This window comes from Cheilinus undulatus, linkage group 10, assembly GCF_018320785.1.
Source record: "Cheilinus undulatus linkage group 10, ASM1832078v1, whole genome shotgun sequence".
In the NCBI taxonomy this organism is placed as follows: Eukaryota; Metazoa; Chordata; class Actinopteri; order Labriformes; family Labridae; genus Cheilinus; species Cheilinus undulatus.
This window is the reverse complement of record NC_054874.1, coordinates 29,623,009-29,645,690: the sequence shown is the minus strand read 5'-3', so window position 1 is coordinate 29,645,690 and position 22,682 is coordinate 29,623,009. Positions and strand designations below refer to the sequence as shown.

Below are 22,682 nucleotides of genomic sequence, written 5' to 3'. Positions count from 1 at the left end.
CGTCTCCGTCTCTTCCTGTGCAACAGTGTGCAATCCCTCTTTCCCCACTAGACAGACAAGGAGGGCGACTGAGACGAATGGGAGGCAAAGAGGGAGCTGAAAGAAGCAGAGACAGAGGGAGGCAGATACATAAAGAGGCACAGAGGAATTGATGGAATGACAGGCTGGTGGCAGGGGACGCACTGAGAGAGAGAGAGATAGAAGAGGAAGACGAGAGAGGAAGAGGGCGGGAGTGCCTGAAAGAGAAAGAGAGATAGAGAGAATGTAAAATAGGCAGCTTCACTGACAGCGTAGACAAAGGTAGCGTCAGAGTGCATGTGCGTCCGCTGGTTCATTCACACTCTCTCTCTCTCTCTCTCTCTCTCTTACTCACTCACTCACTCACACAGACAGACACACGCACACCCTCCAGCAGAAGCGGCAGAGCTGTTTGGGTCCGAAGCAGCATGAGAAGTGATATCTGTACCTCCACGTACACAGCTGGCTGATGCACTAACTCAATCACACATACTTCACTCTGAGGCGTACCTTGATTCTAGGCAAGCAGACACACTTAGACTGATCACACACTAAACTGTCTGCAGCCAGAAGTCAACATGGGTCTTGTGATGGGAACCTTTTCCATGCAAACCAAGCAGGTGAACTACCACAAAGGTAAGACTTTGATTCTCTTCAGAATAATTGAATTGACTCTTTCAGAGAGGTTTTTTAATCAATGCATTTGACTGTCAGAAGAGGAGCAGCTGTCATGTTGTATGTTGATGCCTTAATGAAAAAGACTTGTATGTTTGCTCTATGACTTATGAATATTGCAGAAGAAGTGCATTATGGGAGTGAACTGAACATATACTGAGCTGTAAAGTTGGCTTAAAATGTCTGCCATCATTGGTTTATGATGCAATCTCCTGGCCACCTGTTCTATGGATGTGTGGACCAAAGTGATTGGCCATAAAAGGTGAAGGTATTTACCTCTGTTGGCTTAACCACCCTGCTTCCTGTCTGCCCTGCTTCTGTTTGACAGGAGGAAGCTGGCACTGACACTAAGGCTTGCATGCTAATATGTGTGTTTGTGTACATCCATGCATGTTTCTGGGAATAAGCATTGGCAGATACGTCCATGAAAATATGTATGCACATAATTCACTCCTCAAATGTGGGAGTGTGTAGAAGGGGGTGTGCATTTTGGATGTGTTTTTGTGGCAGCTGTGTGGGTGCAGTAAATCAGTGTGCTGTAATCTGTCAGCCCTTGGCCCTGGTCTGTCTTGAGCGCGTTGACCTCAGACGTGATGGTTATCACCAGCAGACACGAAGCTGCTGCACACAGACTGAGGAGCCAGAAGCTCAAAATCCTTATTTTACACTGTGAGATCCTGTTAAACAGACTGTGCGTTACATATGCTGTGTCAAAAACTGTGTAGGCGATGGAAGTGATGTGAATTATGGGCTGTGAATATCTGGTGTTAGTCCCTTAGGAAACCGCCCTTCAGCAGTCTGTATTTTCTTTGTTTTAAGTGTGACACTCTGCAGCCAGGTGGTTTAGAACAGCTGTAAAAAAACATTTTAGAGAGCATTTAAATGTTTTTCTTTGACACTGGCATACATAGAATCCTGCGTGGGTTGTTTATTTTAATTCTGGACCTGCACCTCATTGCATTGCATGGCAACAGCTCTCAGCAGATACTTCAGACGTTTGCTGAATAGATACTTGAGGCACATATCAAGGTGATTTTTGTTCAGCTGACTAAAATATGAAATCTGAAGAGACACAAAGAGATTACAAGACAACAGGGAAACATATGCTGTTGTCTTCATTTGTTTTTCCAGCGCAACCCATTTACCCAGAAGGCAACAATGCTTACAAAGCAACTTACTTGTATTTTTAGCCAATATAGTGCAGGATAAGCGCTCTAGTTAGGGTAACCTCTAAATAGCAGACACTTTGAAGTTTGCACTGTTAGTAGTGAGGAAGGGGGGGAGGAGAGATGAGTAAAAAGTGGGAGAGAAAAATTGAGAAAAGTTGAGAGAGGAGGCGAGGGTGCTCCTCAGGGGGCTGCTGTGTGAGTGTCAGTGAACGCGTGTGTATATGTGTGTGTGTTCCACCATCTGCTGCAGTGTTTATAAAAAGTGGCCTAATGAAAGCAGGGCAGGATTCATTTTGCATGGAAGGTTGGCTCATCCTTGATCGCAGCCCAACATGAGGCAGCGACCAGCTGGGATGCTCCTGAAAGTTAACTTGCTGAGAAAACACAAGTTTTTAGGATGAAAAAATACTCTTAGTCAGTCTTAGTCTGTGTTGAATGCATGTGTGCTTCACCCTTACTACTCCAGTCTTGTAATTACACTTTATCCCCCTTTGATTGAAAATTAAGTTACAAAAACGTGTCCAGACTACTGTATGCTTAATTTTCTGGCACCAGCAGACACAGTTTGACCAAGGTGCAAATGAGGTAAACAGATGGTGCTTAAATCCTCCTAAGAAGGATGTGTTTTACAAAATACAATTTGTTAAAAAATATTGATTTCTTTTGATTGCCTGTACTGACCTTTAATTAAAACTGGTATTGTGATGGCATGTAGGCATGCTGAGGACTTGGAGTACATAATTTGAGATTTAGACCAACAAAGGTAATCTTAGTTCAGTATAGGCCTAGGTGATATGGCAAAAAATGTATGTCGTATTTTTCCTACCTTTTACAGTACAGTATATTGCGGTATTACAAAATTAAGAGAGATAATGAATTTAGGTTTTACAAACCCTCTTCTCCCCTTGTGATGGCGTACCGAAGCAAAAATGATTTTAAGTCTATCTGTGTTCTCTGAAAGGATACCTGTAGTTTTAAGTTTAATTTTTCTCCTGCTGAGGAGTCTCAAGCTTCCTCTGACAACACCACGTTTCCTGAGTTGTGCTGCACAATAACACCTTAAAACAGCTGTTTAAGCCATTGTTATATGAATCACAGCAGCATGTGGCTCAAGACAAACCCAGTAAATTCAATGCGGTGCGCAGTTGTGTTGAAGCCCAAAAACAGGCCGACTAAAATTGCTCTGCTAGGCTGGCACACTTCCTATGTTACTGTTAACACAATCTTGAAGAGGAGAGAACACACATTTTACCTGTTTACTTTGGGGATGTTCCGATACCATTTTTTCCTTCCTGATACAATACTGATACCAAGGTGTTGGGTACTGGCTGATACCGAGTACAGATCTGATACCAGCATGACCTTTCTGGACTGACTGTGCAGACTAGCAAATTATTTTAGAGTCGTATTTAACTCAGAACATGGTTCAACAGATAGAATCATTAATGTACGTCATCATGACCCTAAAGTTGTTTTTCTGCTGATTATTGAGTTTTACTCCTAAATATTAAAATAATAATACAGGGGGCTGCATCAGGCTCTCTATCTCTCTTATGCTCTACTCAGGCACCATGACGTGATTACAGAACAGCCTGCAACTGGCTGATCCTAAACAAATATGGAGGTTAGCATTCGAGTTAGCATTCAGGCTGGCGGTAATAAATGATCATAATTCGATTAAAGTGGATAAAAAGACGTTCAATATCGGGTTTACTGGTGTGGATTTAATCATTCAAGTCCCCAAAAGTCACACAGTTTCTCCTGCAAGGGATTCAAAGGCATCAATAGCATCAATGGGAAAACACAACGGCTTCAGGGTAAAAAACAAGTAAGAGGCAGAGATGTATGGTTCAGAAGTTATTTAACTTTTGATACCATGTCACTTTTTGTCGTGTATGACAGCGCTGGTCTGGAAGGCGTCTTGATGATCACATTCAGAGAAAAACGGTCACACAGCCACCAATCTTTGCTGCTGCAGTGGTCCTCTGGTTCTTCTATGCTGCTCTGAAAATGGTAGCCCGTGCAAGATGTGCTCTCCGGCAATGAAGAAGAAAGATTTCTGATTTATAGCGCAAACATTTAGCATGGCTAAATGAAACAACATATAAAGCTAAACCAAACTGTATCAGATCGGTGCATAAACTTGTGTACTCGCCGTTACCAATAACTGCACTTTAAGCAGTATCAGATGTATTTCCGATTCTATATTGTTTTGTTTTTTTCAAAGGTTTTTCTTTTCCCAAACATGGACAATGAGCAGTTGCTAAGATGGATGTGAGGCATATTCCATTCAGTGGCTATGTGAAATAGTCAAACTGCAAACATCTTTTCTCATGGAAAATATTTGACAATCTTACTCATCAGCCATTTGAAAATATTACAGTTAAGACTCATTTAATGTCTGTTGTTTGTGACACAGCGTAATATAACCCTAGTGGTAAATGGTAACAAGTCATTAGGTTTACATTTAGAGGCACAGGTTACAACTATTGACAACTGATTGAGGATTGATTTCCTTAAGGCTAATAGGTATGCTGCCAGGTTTTTCAATTATTCAAGCCTTCTGTAGTTCCAGAGGGCAGGTTGGCTATTAAAGAAACATTATGCAATTTTTCTTATTTTGAAATAAAAGCTTCAAGAAGATTTTTATGATTAATTCCTCATTACGGGGAGCATGCTGCCTCTTTCATTTCCTCTCTACACTTTGATCTCTGACTTTGTATCTTAGATTACGAGGGTATGATCTCCTTAAAGAATGCATAAAGTTATCAAGTATTACTCTCTGGCTAAAAGCTCAAAGGTAAACTTCTCCAATTACCAGTCTTAACTCTGTATTCCCTTTTGGGAGCTCATGGCAGACAGGAACAGACTGAAAAGCATGGAGTGAGTGACCGAGCAAGAGGCTGAAAATGAGAAAATGTCAGACTGGCTTTTAATAGAGTGAATTGCACTCTGAAACTGTTGGTGCGTCAAGTCGCAAAAATACCAATTCTTGCATAATGTTACTCTCCATTTCCACACTTGTGCTGTGCATGCTGAATGAGAGAGCCACTATTCAGTGCTTTGGTTTAAAAGCTCTACACAAATGTAGTTTCAGTCGCGTTTAGCATTTAATACAGTTAAATTGACTAAAAATGAGGTGCTAAACAAACTGAAACAGGGTTTTTTTGTCTGTGTAAAGTATCGCTGAGACAAACATAAAGCTTCTGTTTGTGTAAGAACATTATTGTTTTAGCTGGCGTCCTGCTCAGCTCATGTAGCTGTAGGTTGGCCCTCTGGAATTTATCTACAATTATCTGTCTCCACTTGGGGCAAAAAATAAATAAATCTATTCTCTGTCAGAGTGCACAAACTGCTTTGCTGATATGAAATATTTCCCAGCGGGTGTGTAATAAACTACAAAACCTGCAGCTTCCCAACACATTCATCTCCCTGTCCGTTTGCTCCATTTGTTTTTTGCTTCTCCTCTCAATTCTCTCCACTCTCAATCTGTCAAGTGGCTTTTCTCTTTCTCTCTCTCTTTGTCTTGCTTGCTCTCACCTCATTTCACCTCCACTTTTTGTCTTTCATTTATTCTTCCCTTCAACCGTTTCTTTTCTATTTCCAGAGCCGCTCTCTTTATGATCTTTGGCGTCATCTGCTTTCACTGTTTATCCCCAGTTTTCTGTCTATTTCACTCTCTTGAACCCTTACTTCTCTTTGCGTTGGGAGTTTTGCTCAGAAGATTGCCTTGTTTTGCTCTGAAGATCACTCCAACTGCTTTCAGCTTTCATGTTGAGTTTGAGTTTGGGGTCTGAAGGATGAATGTAAATAGATGTTTGAATGTGGGTCTGCTGGAGAAGATGTGCGCTTGTTTCGACGTCTCAATCTGCTGCAGGGCTAAAAGAGCTGAGAGGAGAGGAGGACTGCTTCTTTAATGGGCTTTATAGTTTCCACCTTTCTCCCTCATCCTCGTACATCAAAAGAAGTGCACCAAAAGGGCCAATTAGGACGGCAAAAGAGCGTTATTAGGAGCATGGAAACATTGAGACGAGTTTCTGGATAATCCCGTGCTGCAAGCATGTGTGTGTTTGTGTGTGACTGACTATAAGCATGAAATGATGGCATAATAAAATGACAACATCTCTTCTCATATTTCTCCACACATTGGTCTATTCTCAGTAGAATTTTCACAGGAAGCACAATTTCCATTTTTAATAAATCTGGCCTTCATTTAAGATCCTCTTTGATGTTTCACTGTAGCAAATTAAACCCACATTCAGGCATTCTATTAAATAAAAAATCAATAGAAATAAAGATTCTTTATTTGCATATGATTTGCTGCCAAATGATTGGCTTAGTTCTTCAAAGATAAACAACATTTTCCATGCAATTCGTCCCCACTGACAGCTCAGCCCTGTGCTTGCCTTCAGGCTGTGGGATTCAGGAGCCAACGTGAGAAACCAAGATGATGAATATAGATAGCTGCTTAGCTCACAGTGTAATGTTAGCCCTGTATGCTTGATCTTTACAGCAGTGGTTCTCATCACTAGACCTCAGTTAGTTTGACAGCTGAAATAAGACAGAATTAACTGTAGGTGATGACACACTGCATCAAACACACAGCACTGTAAGGTCATTTAGTTCAAGTCCAAACCCAAATAGTTTTGACTCAACTGTGTGTGTAGGACATGTTCATAGAGCTTGTTCTTGAATATTTAATACATTTATTCAAAAGAAACAGTGCAATTTTGAACCCCTCCATGCAGACAATTTCAGAACATTCTTTTACTTCATATGAAGAAGATTTGATAAGATTGTTTTTTAGAGTGGGAGCAACTTGAATTTTTTATCAAAAAGTTTCTCTGTTGCAGATATGAGGCGGGATTTCAGGGGGATATAAGGGGAAAATGCAGTAGATGAGTCATTTCTATATGCATATTCATTACAGTTAAGCACTGCAGAGGGGTCAAGGATATAAAGTCTTATCATTATGGATATAATACATATCTATATGTATGGAACAATGTCTTTTTACAAGCCTGAATGTAAAATCACTTTCTAAAGTATTCAAATTGATATTTTAACACTATTTGTAACTTCAGCACTCAAAAACCATCAGGTGGCACAACTGTGTATTGCTATAATATATTGATTTCCCTTTTATTATTCTAAGGGAAATCTTTGGCTGTTAACTAAGGATGGGAATAGAGAAGTGGTTCCATTTGTTCTATCCACTAACATCATTTGCATTTAATCGTCACAATTCCCTTATCAGTACTTTACTTCATCAGCTCCAACAAGATCAGAGAAGTTGAGGGAGTAAACATGGCAGACAGTCACAAAAGGAGGCTAAAATGGTCAAAAGTGTGGCTTCATCTAAAAAAATGATGTGAATAGCAAAACATGCAACATACACTATATTGCCAAAAGTATTTGCTCACCAGTCTTGACTCGCATATGAACTTAAGTGACATCGCATTCTTAATCCATAGGGTTTAATATGACGTCGGTCCACCCTTTGCAGCTATAACAGCTTCAACTCTTTCCACAAGGTTTAGGAATGTGTTTTTGGGAATTTTTGACCATTCTTCCAGAAGCGCATTTGTGAGGTCACACACTGATGTTGGACGAGAAGGCCTGGCTCTCAGTCTCGCCTCTAATTCATCCCAAAGGTGTTCTATCGGGTTGAGGTCAGGACTCTGTGCAGGCCAGTCAAGTTCATCCACACCAAACTCTCTCACCCATGTCTTTATGGACCTTGCTTTGTGCCCTGGTGCACAGTCATGTTGGAACAGGAAGGGGGCATCCCCAAACTGTTCCCACAAAGTTGGGAGCGTGGAATTGTCCAAAATCTCTTGATATGCTGAAGCATTCAGTTCCTTTGACTGGAACTAAGGGGCCAAGCCCAGCTCCTGAACAACAACCCCACACCATAATCCCCCCTCCACCAAACTTTACACTTGGCACAATGCAGTCAGACAAGTACTGTTCTCCTGGCAACCGCCAAACCCAGACTCGTCCATCTGATTGCCAGATTGCCTTTACACCACTACATCCAACGCTTTGCATTGCACTTAGTGATGTATGGCTTGGATGCAGCTGCTCAGCCATGGAAACCCATTCCATGAAGCTCTCTACACACTGTTCTTGAGCTAATCTGAAGGCCACATGAAGTTTGGAGGTCTGTAGCAATTGACTCTGCAAAAAGTTGGTGACCTCTGCGCACTATGCGCCTCAGCATCTGCTGACCCCGCTACATCATTTTATGTGGTCTACCACTTTGTGGCTGAGTTGCTGTCATTCCCAATCGCTTCCACTTTGTTATAATACCACACTGACTGTGGAATATTTAGGAGCGCGGAATTTCACGACTGGACTTGTTGCGCAGGTGGCATCCTATCACAGTACCACGCTGGAATTCACTGAGCTCCTGAGAACAACCCATTCTTTCACAAATATTTGTAGAAACAGTCTGCATGCCTAGGGGCTTGATCTCATACACCTGTGGCCATGGAAGTGATTGTAACACCTGATTTCAATTATTTGGATGGGTGAGTGAATACTTTTGGCAATATAGTGTATGTCAAGCCGTGATTTTATGCAAGGAATGCATCGTTTTGCGCAGGACTCATTTGTGTTTACAGAGAAAGAGACCCAATATCATTTGGGTTGTTAACAGTGGAAACAAATATAGTGTACTTTTTCCAAAAAGAGAATTTTCAGAAAGGAATTGATGAAGAATTGAATCGATAAGCAGAATCAGTAATGCTATTGATATCAATAAAATATTATCAATTCCCATCCCTACAATTGACCCAGAAGGTGTCCACAGCACTTCGCATATATTTATTTTATTGACATCTTTAGTGTTTAGAATAATTTAGGTAAGTGGATTCTATTGGCCAGATCTTTAGTGTCTTTAAATGACCAGTATTTAAACACAATATGACGAGTTCAGACCAGCACTTCACAGCTTCGCCCATCTCCGCTGTTTTCTTTAGGATTTGAGAATTGAGGACTCTGTCCAACAAAAACAGCAAATCATCAGGTGTATTTATGAAACACAACCGCAATGCTTTGTTTCACTGCATAAGTTTCTTATAATGAGGGAGGAATATACTGAATAGTGCACTTCTCACGCCGCTACTTCTGGCTGCCTGTGTGCTCACATAAAAGCAGGCATTTAACATGCCATTTGAGGTTTCTTATGGAGAAGAAGGACCCTTCACTGAGAAACTGGTCAGAATCTAGACTACAGTCATTCCTGCACCATCACAAGCAGCTGCAAGTCCAGTATATCTGCACCGATTAATTTACTAACTGTAACTTCAATCACCGTGGTAAAACACTACATAGATTCTTTGTGAGCTTAGCTTTAGCTATGTAGCTACGTTAGCTGCATAGCAACAGTAACAGCCAAATTTTTATTTTAAACATCAGTATCGGCATGAGCCCTGATTTTCACAATTAGTGCATTGCATTTTTTCTAAAGTTGTTTTTTTTTTTTTTTTTAGTTATTTGGCTATGAAGGTCACTTGGGGTTCTTGGGATGATAAACAAATCTTTTTACCACTGTACTTACAAATGAAATTCCCATGAATATGGTTGCACTGTACTAACATCATAGAACATAAAATCATGCCAAAGTATTCTAATATGAATTTATGATAACTAAGCTGCCATATTTAATCAATCATTTGTTCATTTGCTAGGATGGTTGTGCCACTGGACATTTTTAGGGTTTGAGATGCAAAAAAATAGTAAAAAAAAAAAAACAAATACTGAAGATGTCTACAAGCAAAGTAGGCTTGGTAGAATGAACTGATGTCATGAATTGATTAAAAAAAATCAATAGGAAATAATGGATTCAGACATGAAAATATGCATGTCACTGACACAGATGCAGTTTTATGCATTATTAAAAAAATCTTTGTATTATTTAAACGGGGCTGAAAGTATCTTTATGGTCAATGTTAAATTTTTTTATTATCATAGAAAGAGGCATTTCTTTAAGACCTTGTGCTGGCTAGAGGCTCTACATCTCAGAGTTTGGTTTAAGAAATAAACGTCTGTAACAGTGTGAAGAAAAAAGAGAGAAAAGTTCAAAAGTTGTAATTTTCTATAGAGTTAAAACCTTGAGTAAGCAGTCAGAAACTGGGTTCATTGTTGATTCCTTTCACTGATGTTAAACACACGTGTTTTTTTGTTTCACTGCGATAATGTTTGTGTCATAGAACAATCTCACACTGGAAATGACCATTCAAGAAGTGTCATTTAAACTCCAGTGATGTGTGTTTATGTGTGTATGTGCTGTAAGTAATGCGTGATGTATTACTGTGACCTTGTAAGCATGAGGTCACTTACCCCATAGTTCATTGTTGTATCATGCATTTGATGCATTTCCTCGTAGTTACATAAAACGGAGTAACGACATTGAAGAACTGAAGTGTTCAAACTACAGTTTCACACAAGCTTATCTGTTTAAAGTTATTTCATATCAGTTATTTTATACAGATTATTTTTACTATTTCCATCTGTAAGGCTCTATGAAATCCGCTTTATTTTTTTCCAAATTCAGTTTTTTCCATTTTAATTTTTTGGAATTTTGTTTTTTTACCTGTACACTAATTTAACCATCACAAAGAGTTATCTAAGTGAATAAAATGTTCACTAATTAAATAGAAATAACCTTAAAATTATTGAAAAAGAGTTGGCCTATGAGCCGCAGCCGTGGCTTGTTGAGCAACCAAAAGGAGCAGCAGTATCTACTGGAGGAATAACTAAGCTAATTGATACTCCAATGTAAAATCGTATAGACTACGGGACCTCGTAAAATCTTGTGTCCAGCTGGAGTTTGAATCCTTCAAGAGGTGAGTAGGTCTTGTAGTAAAGCCTGAAGTCACGACTGTGTGCCTCATGCACAGACACACCTCACTTTCTCTGTGATTCTCTGGTGTGGTGAGGTATAATAACTCGCAGCACGGATGAGTTTTCTTGTAGATGCAACATTATGTTGCACTGCACTGCCATGAGTTGTGCTACGCTTTAGTGAGATTCCCCAGAAATACGCTCCTCTTTCTAAAGAAAAGCATTTCAGTCAAATTCATTCAATTTCTACAATTTCCACATTAAATAGTAGATTCCGTTTTTATTGGCCAATTCCATGCTTCTGTCCGTGATTCCATTTATACGGAAATCATAGGGCCCTATATCTGGGCATCAATTCCAGCTTCCTCTATTATAGACATGTAATGAACTGAATTCTACGGCAATCCTCCTTTTACAATCCTGGAGAAAATATTCCTCCAGTCCAGACAAGTGTTTCCCTGCTTGCCCTAACTCCTTCCAGATTATGAACATGTGTGCATACATGTGTGTTTAGTAAGACATCACATCCCTTGCCAAACTAGTTAGCTTTGAGAATAATGATGGAGCAGAAAGTGTGTCGAAGAGGAAAACAACTCTATTCCCTCTGCTCCGCTGTTATCCCTCTGTCTCTGTCTCTCTTCTTATCGATTCCCTCTTTAATCACTCTCCATCTTGCATTAAATCTTTATCTCCTGCTTCTTCACACTCCACATTCCTGCCTTATTTTGGGCTGTGGTTTTTCCTCTTTACACACCCCTTCATCCCTATTTCTCCATTCATCTCTGTCCTTACTTACCCCTACATCCATCTTTTTCTGCAATGCTCATCTCCCTAGATGATGACAGATCAATAGCAGAGGAGCCTTTAATTATTCTCTTTTTTCATAATGTGATGGGAGCTATAGCGAGAAGCTCAGTGTGCATTCCCTAATAAAGATACAGAGGAGCAACTGTTGGGGAAACCATTTGGACAGCACATATTAGTATTGATTTTTCTAATAGACATGCTCACCCCTGTCCAAAGCCACGCTGATGAATAATTACCAAAGCTGCGTGTGTTACAGGAACATTACAGATATAGTCTATGTCCTGAGGAGAAGAAGGAGCTTTTATGTTCAGGGCTGCAGCTTAGCACTGAGGTTGGTCTGAATACGCTGCTTTATAAAGCTGAGCTGATTTTCTGAAGCTTCTACCCGGCGGTTTAATCTTAATCAAGATCTTTAGAGTTTCATTTTCTCCCACACTTGCTCCCTCGTTCCCCCCAACCCTTTTTGTTCTCTCTGCAAATGTAGTGTTTGCATGTCCCACTTGCTCTCTCCTCTGCCTTGTCTTTCTTGTGATGCCACTCGCCCACTCTTCTGGCTCTTGTTACCCACTTTCTTTTCGCTCTTTGCATCGCACTCTATAATCTCCAGCTGGAAGCTTTCCTGACGCGCTTCCTCATTCTCCTTCTCCATCTTTCTTTGCCAAATATGTTTCCATCTCCGCCTTTGCAGTCTTTTTTTCCTCTTTCTCCTTATGAACCATCTTCCTATTTCTTCCCGCTCTAGCTGTTTTCTTCCTCCTCTCCATCTTATCTTCTCCTTCCTTAAAAGTGAGACAGAGGTTATGTGAAACAGTCTACAGCCGTTCTCTCTAATGCCTGCAGGGAAACACCAGGCAATTTGGCAGCATGTTGTGCACACACACTCTTAACTCTTGCTGTTTCTTTTAGCTCTACAGACAGACTTTTCAATGATTACATGAAGGAGCAACATTTCTGTCAGACTGTGGAAACAGCCCTGTCAGAGACCGCAGGGAGACGGAGAGGGATGAAGACGTGAGAGTGGAACAAGCTAAGAATTGCATTTGAAACGACAAGAACACCAGGCTGATATGTTCCAGAGATTTATAAGGTGAGATGACCGGATAAGGGTGTATCAGGGAAGGCCTAACGCTCCCAGACAAATTCATAGATGCGAGGGGGAGAAAGATGGATAGATATGGTTTAAGGCTAAAGATGAAACAGGGAGCAGTGAAGATAGTGAGGGATCACTTTGATGGGCTGTAAATTCCTACAGGCATAATACAGGCTGTGTGCTATACAGCAGAACAAGAAAGACAGAGAGATGTGTGCATGAGAATAAAGCAGGATGTCACAAGTGTCCACAGAGACCTCATCCTATGATCACACATTCTCTCTGCCCTCTTGGTGCATGTGCAAGAAAGAACATGCATACATATGTGTGCATCTCTGTGTGTGCATGTAGGCAGGGTGAAAGGAGGCATAGCTCCCCACTGCTGCCCATTCTGTCTCTGTCGCTCTTGTGGAAAACCACACATCCAAGTGAGCACATTTTCACTGAAGCAGATTGCAGATTTTTTACCCACCAAACGAAAAATTCACAGCTAAATCTTCCCATATGGCACCTTGTTCATTATTTACCATCATCAGCAGGCAAAGAGTGCCTCATATCCAGAGCGGCTGCCACATTGACAGAAGCATTATTATGCATTGCTGGCTTGATATAAAACGACAACGCGTCTATTCCTCAAATCGATTACTGACAACTTGGCTGTAAAACATGACATATGCATCATGAGCAGTAGGAGTTACATCTCTTTTAAAACAGTGTCTTTGTTCATTTTGTGGCAAAAGGAAGTTTTTTTTGGTCCTTGAAATAAACTGTGAGTTCGATCAGCACTGAAAGTGACATTTTTATATGTTGTGTCCTCAGGCTCACTTGGCTCAGTGTCCAACATGCTGAGTCTGGTTGTTTTAATCTGACACCAACACTGCCCCTTCCTCTGCATTTATTTGACAGCTTTGCTTAGCGGTCACCTTGAAGACTTGCATTTTACATTGTAAAATGATCAATTTCTGAAATAGGAGAAAAGTGTACATTTCATACACAGCTTTGTTCTTCCAGTTGTTTACTTGTAAATATACACCTTTAATTATTATACCTACAGTGGACACAGATGGCCTATTAGGTCACGTCCTGTGTATACAATGTGAGCGTTGTGTGTGCTTGTAGTGTTGAAGTCAAGACCACATTATCCAAACCAAGACATGCCTGAGACCAGAGTGCACTGAGACCAAGACAAGACCAAGAAGACCATAACATTCAATTTAAAAAATCATCATAATGTTGAACAGTAAAAGAACACACTCCCTTTAATTTTAATTTTCATTCAAATTAATATGATGGAAAAAAAGGTGGCTGCAACCCTGTTTTCAAAGCACCACGATGCATCTCAAATCTTGGGAAATTTTTTCAACTCACTTCTTGTCAAAAATAAATCCTTGTATGTAAAAAGCCACTGACAGGTCCAGAATTTAATTAGATACCTGAAAATTAGATGTTTATCTAGATTTGTCAGGTGAATGAGGCGTAAAAAGAAATTCTGACTAGAAATAAGATGCACTGGTTTGTTAAGATCTGAGTTTTTGCAGGTTTCTTGACACATAAGGCACTTTAATAGATTTCCAGAGAGGCATGGAGGCATGGCAATTAGTAGGGATGAGTTTTAAAAACGAAAAGTACTGACATAGTACCGCTACCAACACATCCCATATCTACTGGACCAAAATTGCACATAAATTGAAGCTATTTGTTGGGCGTCTCATTATTATCACAGCAATGATGTCCCAAGATAGCACATCAGAAATGGTTTTGATTGTTCTTGATGGAAAATCTCAGGTCTAGCTAGTCTAAGAAGAGACAAGACTGCCATAGAAATGAGTCTTAAGACTGGTCTAGAGACCGTTCTTGAATACTACAACACCACATGCTTGTTCAACTTAAGCTTAGGACAAGATTTTTTGTTGGGGACAGTCGGCATCATAGGTGTCAAAAGTATTCACATTCATTACTCAGGTAGAAGTATAGATACTAGGGTTTAAGACCTCTGTAGAAGTTGAAGTATCAACTCAAGCTTTTTACTCAAGGAAAAGTATAAAAGTACTGGTTTCAAAACTTCTTAAAGTACAAAAGTAAAAGTAATGTAAAGGGGAAGAAATTCCATTAAGGGCAAAAGCTTAGGCTGCGCCACAGGGGCCAATTCCATTCCACCATTCCAATCCATTCCATTCTACCATAGTGCACTACCCCACCTCCCCCAAAAAAACATTTTTCTAAAGGCCATAATGACTATAATGTTATATTAAAATGTTAATGTTGAAAAATTTGGGATGCACCTGTTATATATGCCCATTGAAGATGAATGCATTTTAGTACAATGCAAATACATTCAAGAACCATATACAGTATGTGTACTACCAACCTCCTTGCTGGTGCTTGGTTGGGACGTTTCGCTCCAGTTCTCTTGAGTCTCTGCCATGGACATCTTTGTGCTAGGCTACATACGTCTGCTATTTCCTTGTTGGAGTGTGACGTGATTTGTGTCATGTCCGAAGGTGCAACGGATTGCATACAAATCAATAGGGTGTCAGAATGGTATTATATTTATACTTCTCATCCAACCACAAATCGCGCCATCCAATCCCGGGATCTTGTGTGTCTGTCGACATTTTGGTGTAAACAAATTTTAAAACTGGGGCGTCATTTTAGAGGCAGGCACAAAGGTAGGCATATTATTGGTAAAATTCAAAATTTTATTACCCAACTTAATGAAGACATTTTAAGAAGTAGCAACAAAACTGATAGTATATTTATATATTTAACAGTTTGCTCATCGTCCACTTTGCAGACTCACATGTTACACGTAAATTATCATTTTCAACTAAAGGGTAAAACTTTTTGAAGAAGTGTGTTTGACTTGTAAACACCTTTAATGATTATACCTTCTTGGTGCACAGATGGCCTAGTTAGGTTACATCTCATGTACGAGGGAGGTCTGGGCTCAAGCCTGGCCTCTGGCTTCTTTCCTGCATGGCATTCCTCTCTCTGTCATCCTTGTTTCTGACTCCATCCTTTCTGCTGTCTCTGTTATAAAGGCATACAACCCCCAAAATAAGTCATATAAAGATATACCTTGTGCCCATGTTGTACACAAATTGTGCAGTATTAAAGTAACACCCAAAGAGTTAGATGTAACACTTTATCTGGGTGTCTATGGTCCCACCCTGAATTGGTGTTTAACAAACTCTTTCTTTATTTTTAGTGCGCTGTGCTTGTTCTAAATGAACCGTTTATGTATTCACTACTATTGAAATCAATTATTCTAAGCACTCAAAGCTGAGATTAAAATGTTAATTTAAGTTTGCAGGACTTGGGCTAAATCATCTACTTTGATTGTGCAAAACGTAATATTTTTAGAGCGCTGTAAACACCAATAAGTTTGTTGAACTCAAAACATCATAGGTAACTGCTTACCTTTAAATGTCATATAGTACTCACTGAATACGTTTTTTTGTAAGTTATCATTTTGTCTAAGGTGAAATAACTTTTGCAACCATTTGCAACAATGCCTGTTAGTGACCCACTGAATCAGTAGCTGATATTTCATTAATGTCAGCGTGCCATCCAACATTCATAGACATTAACAATGACCCCCATAGGCGGGATCTCTTTAATTGACGCAGCAATCACTTGTGGTGCATTTTTATTCATTATTTCATTTAACCTTTAGTTAACCAGGAGAAAACCTCACTGAGATTAAAAAGCTCTTTTTCAAGAGTGTCCTGGCCAAGACAGCAGCAACAGAGTGCATAAAGGTTTGGTGCTCAAAGGCATTCTGGGTAAACTTTGCAGATTTGTCATAACTCGAATTATTTGAGTTATAAAAAAAGTACTTAAATTGTTTGAGTACTGTTCACTTAAAATTAAAATGAGTTCTATCAGCTCATAAAAATAGAGTTGAAACAACTGTTCTGGATTTTTAAGTTAACACAACTTAATTTTAACTCAGTTTGTTTAAACCAAGTAAACTATAGTAAATGGAGCCCTTTCGCTGTTATGGCTAAGAAGTACAAGTAACTTGTTTATAATAAGTATAAGTATTCTGTATCCTTGAAGTCATTCAATGCAATGCTAAAAATCTCATTAGTTTAGTTTGCAAAGGGGAAAACTAATACAAATGTAAGAGCCATGTGCATGATCAAGAGTTAGAGCTCTCTTTTGAAGAGTGTTCAGTCATGTAGGTTATGTTTGTTTTTACATCTTCATGCTCCACGAGCAGGAAAGTCGCTAACTCAGTAATAACTTCACTTATGGTGCAAAAGTTTTTAAACTTAAAAAACTAAAACAATCCATCAGAAACATTAGCAAAGGCATCCCATTAGTGTCCACTGTCCGGCAGACAACATCTACTGTGGCTCAGTAGGCAGAGTCTGTTGTCTCACAATCTGAAGGTTGTGGGTTTGATCCCCAGCTCCTGCAGTCACACTTTGATGGGCAAGACACGTCACCCCAGTTTGCTCCTAATGGGTATGAAAGCATGCAAATGGGATTAGCTAATACTAATGGCCAATTCTACCTCTGCCATCAGTGTGTGAATGGGTAGGTGATAACTGTACAAGCTTATGTCCATTTACTATCTAAAGACAACACAATTAAAAGCCTAAACATCCCTATTACTTTTCCTGAGGTCTTCATTGTAAAACTCTGCCAACATATACAGATTTGAAATAGTGCTTAGATCAACTCACTCTTTACAGAGTTTGATCGATCAAAACTGTCAAATAACACTGAATGGAGTTAGAAATACACTTGAGAGATATCAACACTGTACAACTAACGGTAAGAGCTTTGCAAATAATCCTACCAAAATCTACAATCCCCTGCATCTCTTTGACAAAGGTGCAAATGCATTGTTTTGTGGATTGTCACAGAGTTTTTAGTTATGTCCTCACAGTTATCATCAAAATTTGAATCCCAAGTTGATGAACATGTTGAAGACAGTGGCAACAAACCCCATAGTAGGTACAGAGCACTATCCTCTTGGCTGAGAAGTAACATTCAAATCTATAACATTGTGCAGTTGTTTACAACATTGTGACCACATCATGCTGAGGTATCTGTCATTTTAACAGAGGCCATTTTTGCCTTGAGCAAGTGCTTTAGTAGATTTTTTTCATCAATATGGTTCAATTTTTTATTCTGAGACTTGTTGCTTCTTTAACTTAAGAGTCTGAACTCCACCTCCTACCCTGAACGTGTCTGTTATTCAAGCACAGCAGGTTGTTTTGTCATCTGTAACTGTCTTCCAAGTTGTCTGTTTGTGCTTTCATCGCGTCACACCGTGAATCTCATTTGTATCGATTCAGCTGTAATTAAAATGTGATTTCTTCTTCTGCTCTGTGTGTGTGTGTGTGTGGGTGTGTGGGGGTGTGTGTGTGTGTGTGTGTGTGTTTGTGCAGCTCTTCCAGGCCGAGGCACACCCTCCTGCAGTGTTATCTGTCACTTGTCCTGATCCGTCTCCTTCTACACGATTAAAATTCTCATTCTTTTTGTGTCTTACCCTTTCCTGATTTTTTTAAGTCTTGCTTTGCTCGCTTCCTTGACTTTAAGCCTTTTTTCCCGTCTTTCTGCTCTCTTGCCGCCTGCCCATCTCTCTTCCCTCTTTCCCTCCTGCCTGCTCTGGAAGCCAATCTGCCACTGAACACACACACTCCTTGGTTGCTTTATCCGTCCTCTGTAAGCATGTGTATGTGTATGTGGAGGTATTATGGTTGGATGAACAGGGATGATGGATGGAGTGAAGAGAGGTGGTGATGGATTGAAGTGGCCTTTTCATGAACAAACCACAATGTTAAGAGAAAAAAATGAAAAACAAGAAATATGCACAGGGCTTTTCCTGAATTTTGTCACATGCACATTTTTTTCCTATCACTCCATAATTCATATTTACCTCTACTGTCAATATTTCAGCCTGGATATATTTGCATATTTGTACTCCATCAGAGGAAAACAGATGCGTTTAGGTGTGAAATGCAACAGTGCATGTTTGTTGTTTTTCTTGCTGAGTGATTCATGCTGTGTCATCATTTACAAATCAATGGGTACCCTCATATTAATTTATAATTTACTGAATCAACATCCTGCCGATTTCACGCTGAATCGCTGATCGGGCTCTTGGCTTGCGGGAAAAGGTGGGAGGGAGAGCAAGAGAGAGGGAGGGAGGCTACAACCCTGAATGAAAACAAAGAAATGGGAGGGAGCGACACCAAGAGTGTGAGAGAGCGTAGGGCAAAAAGAAGGGGAGAGAGAGAGAGAGAGAGAGCGAGAGAGAGAGAGAGGAGGAGCACGGTGAGATGGAGTGAGGAAGCATGAAAGGAGGGATGGGAGACAGAGGGTTTCTGCTGAGGCAAGAGAGAGGGCATGAAGGAGCATGTGTGTGAATGTTTGTGCAAGTGTGTTGTAGCCGTCCAAACACGTGACAGAGATACAGACTTCAGCACATAGACGCGCTTGTTTCCACGACGACAACGGCAAACATGGGGGCAGTGGTGGGCACGCTGACCATGCAGACCAAGCAGAGGAGGCCGTCCAGGGGTGAGGGAACACACACGCACGCAACAAACACAGCATGCTCCTTTCTCACTCTGTTACACATGTGAATCCAAAGGAGCATGTTGACTTTATTCAGAAAATCTTTATTTTAAGACAACATATGGAACCATTAGTGTTACAAAACTCGTTTTAACATTTGAGAGCACGACTTGTTGATTTTGGGCTCAGATTTTTCTTCAAACTTTCCTTTAAAACCTGCCAGTGCTTAGATTTTCTCTTTTGTGCTCAAAGTATCTGCTTGCTATCAAATCTTTAGTTGCTTGCTCAAGTTTCTTGGTCGAACCATTCCCCTCCTATTCATGTTGCCTTTACTTGTTCGTGAAATTGCTTTTCTCTGATTTTTCTCTGCATATCCAAAACTTTCTTTGTGCAGGCTCCTTACTTTCTCTGTGCGAGCACTGTTGTAATTTTAGCTTTGCCTGTTGTCACCATGCTACTCTCCATGAGATATCTGCTTTGACTTTGTTAAGAGAATCCCAGCAATCGTTCACATATGCACACATCATCTCAGTCAACTTTCAGGCCTTAACTACACCTCAGTTCCTTCCATAAAATTATTTTTTTGCTTTAAAAGTAGGAATAATATTCTGCTATGTATTTTGGATTCACTTCTTTGCTAAATGTTAATTCTTTTTAATAACAACATAAAGTTTTGTGATGGTTTTTAGCTCTCACATTTACCATGCGTGTGTATGTGACAGAATGTTGGGACTCTCTCAGTAAGATCAATGCAACTCTCTCCATGCAGAGTAAACATGACTGGTCCATCCTGTACCTGTTTCCAATTGGTTGGCTCATCAAAAAAATCCATGAGCAGAAATATAGGGAGCTCAAAAGTGCTCTTCAATTTTCTGAGGCTCTAGCTCTGGAAGTAAAATTTTCCAATCCCCCTTAGACTGCCTGGATACTCATGACTTGAACATCTGAGTAGAGAAGAAGGCATTCAAAAACAGAGAAAAAACAATGGTACAAGACTGTTTTCATAATTTATGAGAATGCCTTGTTAAGGATAGCCATTGTGCCATTCCACTTATCCTCTCCATGCCTTTGTAGCCCTGACGGAAAGATTTCAGGCTAGTCTGAACTTGTGTGATTTTTCAGGGTCTTCAATCCACTTTAATCCATTTTTGATCATTTATTGCCTCTAGCTTGAAGCTCAGAACCGTATTGTTTATCTGATTTCCCAGAATGCTTTCTGATGGTCGACAACCAGTGGCAGGCTGATTTTTCATCACATCATACTGTGTCAAACTGCACATGCTTAAACAGAGATCATTATGGAGACAGCTTTAATAGAACAAAATGAATAGAAAGAGAGATAGAGAGCTATGATGTGGCCCTCAGTTTCATTATTGGTTTTAATATTTTGCAGTAAAACTCAATAATTTACTGGAAAAACAACTCAAAGTGTCACACAAAGGCTTTACATTGCCATTCTACTTGTTGAGCCTTGTTCTGAGTTCACTAATATCCACTTTTGCACAGCACAGTCAATCCACAAAGCTTACACCAGTATCGGATCAGTGATGATACCCAACTCTCTGGTATCAGGAAAAAAAAGGTATTGGATACTTCTTTGTGTATTTGTTTGCGGGCATGGTAGACATTCCCATGGTTACTGGAGACCCCACCAATAAAGGTTGTACCTGTGGCACTGTAGGATCATGGGTACTGTAGTATTTTTTGGCTGAGATTATAGATAAACTATGTTTTCTTGAAAAGAGGTTGATAATTTATAGGTAGCTTGTGGTAAGTGTTACTTGGACATGTCTGACAATATTACTAATAATCAAATCCTCTATGGAGAAAATGAATGGGAATTTTACTTATGGAACCACACTGTTAAGCTCTATTTAGATTAAACAATTAAGTCATTACTTGCGTTCCTCCAACTACTTGTAAAATGGAGGCACAGAAAAAAACAGCATGCCCAGGTGTAGATTAAGTCTTACGAATATAAAGTTTTTTATGTGTGCACTGAGGATAATCAAAGAGTGGCAGTTTCAGAAGCAAGCAGAAGCAACCTGACAAAAAGGAGAATAGTTTCAGCATGAGCACAGGAAATTTGAGCAAGCAGCGAGAGATTTAGGAGCAAACAAACAGTAGAAAATCTAAGCACAAAGAGGCAGTCATGACCACAAAAGCAGGATTTAAAGTTTGAAGAAACATCTGAGCCCAAAATCAGCAAGTCATGCTCTTAAATGTTAAAATGTGCTCTTGAATTTTGCAACAGTAGTGACTCCATACAAACACTTTCTTCAGCTGAAACACAGCACACATCAGTGACCTGGAGACTTCAGATGAATAACTGCTGGTATTCCAGTCAGGATGCAGCGAAAGGAAGAGGACATATGGTATGTCTGTGTGTGCGCAAGAAGTAAGGGGAGGAAGAGAGAACGAGACAACAGGTGTTCCCCGTGGAAAAAAACTCTTTTATGCCTTTTTTCTACATTATTGTAGTGCTGCACTGTGTGTGTGCTCACTCGTGTGTTGCTGAGCTTCTTTTTTTTTTTGAGCAGACATAAAAAACAGGAAGGCGAGCAAGAGGTGGCTTCACTAACTGTTTCTGATTCTCAGTGTGAGTGTGCATATGTGTGTGTGTGTCTGAGAATATGTGTGAGTCTGTTTGTCCATCTATTTGTGCAGAATCGGGCATCGACGCTTGTAAACACACATGTCGAAGGTATTTGTCACTCCGCTCACACACGGCTTTTCCGTCTTGCTGTTACCTTGGAAGCACAGTCGCCATGGCAACAAAAGATGTCAGTTTTGGGGTGGGAGGGTGTTGGTGGGGGGTTTTTGATGAGATTGGGGTATTCCTAAGTAAGCCAAGGCCACGTGAAAGAGAGCGAGATAGTGAGAGATGTAAATATGCAGATATTGAGCAGAGGAAGGTTTCTCTTTGGCGACCTGTTGCAGAGACATTTTACTACAGATTCTACTAAAATCCTGCAAACCTCATTTATAAAAATCTAACAAATACAAAGTGGCTGCTCCAATGAATGGGCACAGTAAGCAGGAGATCATTGCCAGTAAAAAAAAACTCTATTAATACCACGCACTCATTTAAAGTTATCTGTTGCGGCAGGCTATTACTGCTTTGCCAATGCAATTTAGGCCATGCAGGACATTTTCCAAGTGAGTGCATATGGCTCGTTTTATCTTTTGAATCAGCTTTTTTTGTTGTTGTTGTTGTTGTTTCCTCCACAGGCTCAAACAAACACCTCTCCCATGGGTTTTTAAAAAGGCATGGCGTAAATTTGTCACTGTTTTGAATAATGAGGTGGTTGTAGAGGCTCTCACGTTGTGCAAACGTGTGAAATATGACTCTCCCTGCAGAATGAAAACAAACCTTTTATTTTCTCTTCCATAAATGCCCCCTGCAAAAAGATGTGAAATAATGGGATGTGGAGCCAGAGCTATTTGGAGGTTGTTTATAATTCTGGTGTTGTGTTGCCATACTTGAGCGTATCTCTCTCTCCTGCTCTACATGTTAGCTGGATGCAGGATTAGTG

At 40.0% G+C, this 22,682-nt stretch overlaps 1 protein-coding gene across 1 annotated transcript in view; it reads left to right on the top strand.

Moving 5' to 3' along the window:
• The first annotated feature begins 390 nt into the window (after nt 1-390).
• LOC121516373 (Kv channel-interacting protein 1-like) overlaps nt 391-22,682 on the top strand; it is a 46,730-nt gene continuing 24,438 nt past the window's right edge. The window contains exon 1 of the mRNA XM_041797639.1: nt 391-654. Coding sequence (XP_041653573.1) covers nt 597-654 — 58 coding nt within the window. The 5' untranslated portion in view covers nt 391-596. The remainder of the gene's footprint in view (nt 655-22,682) is intronic.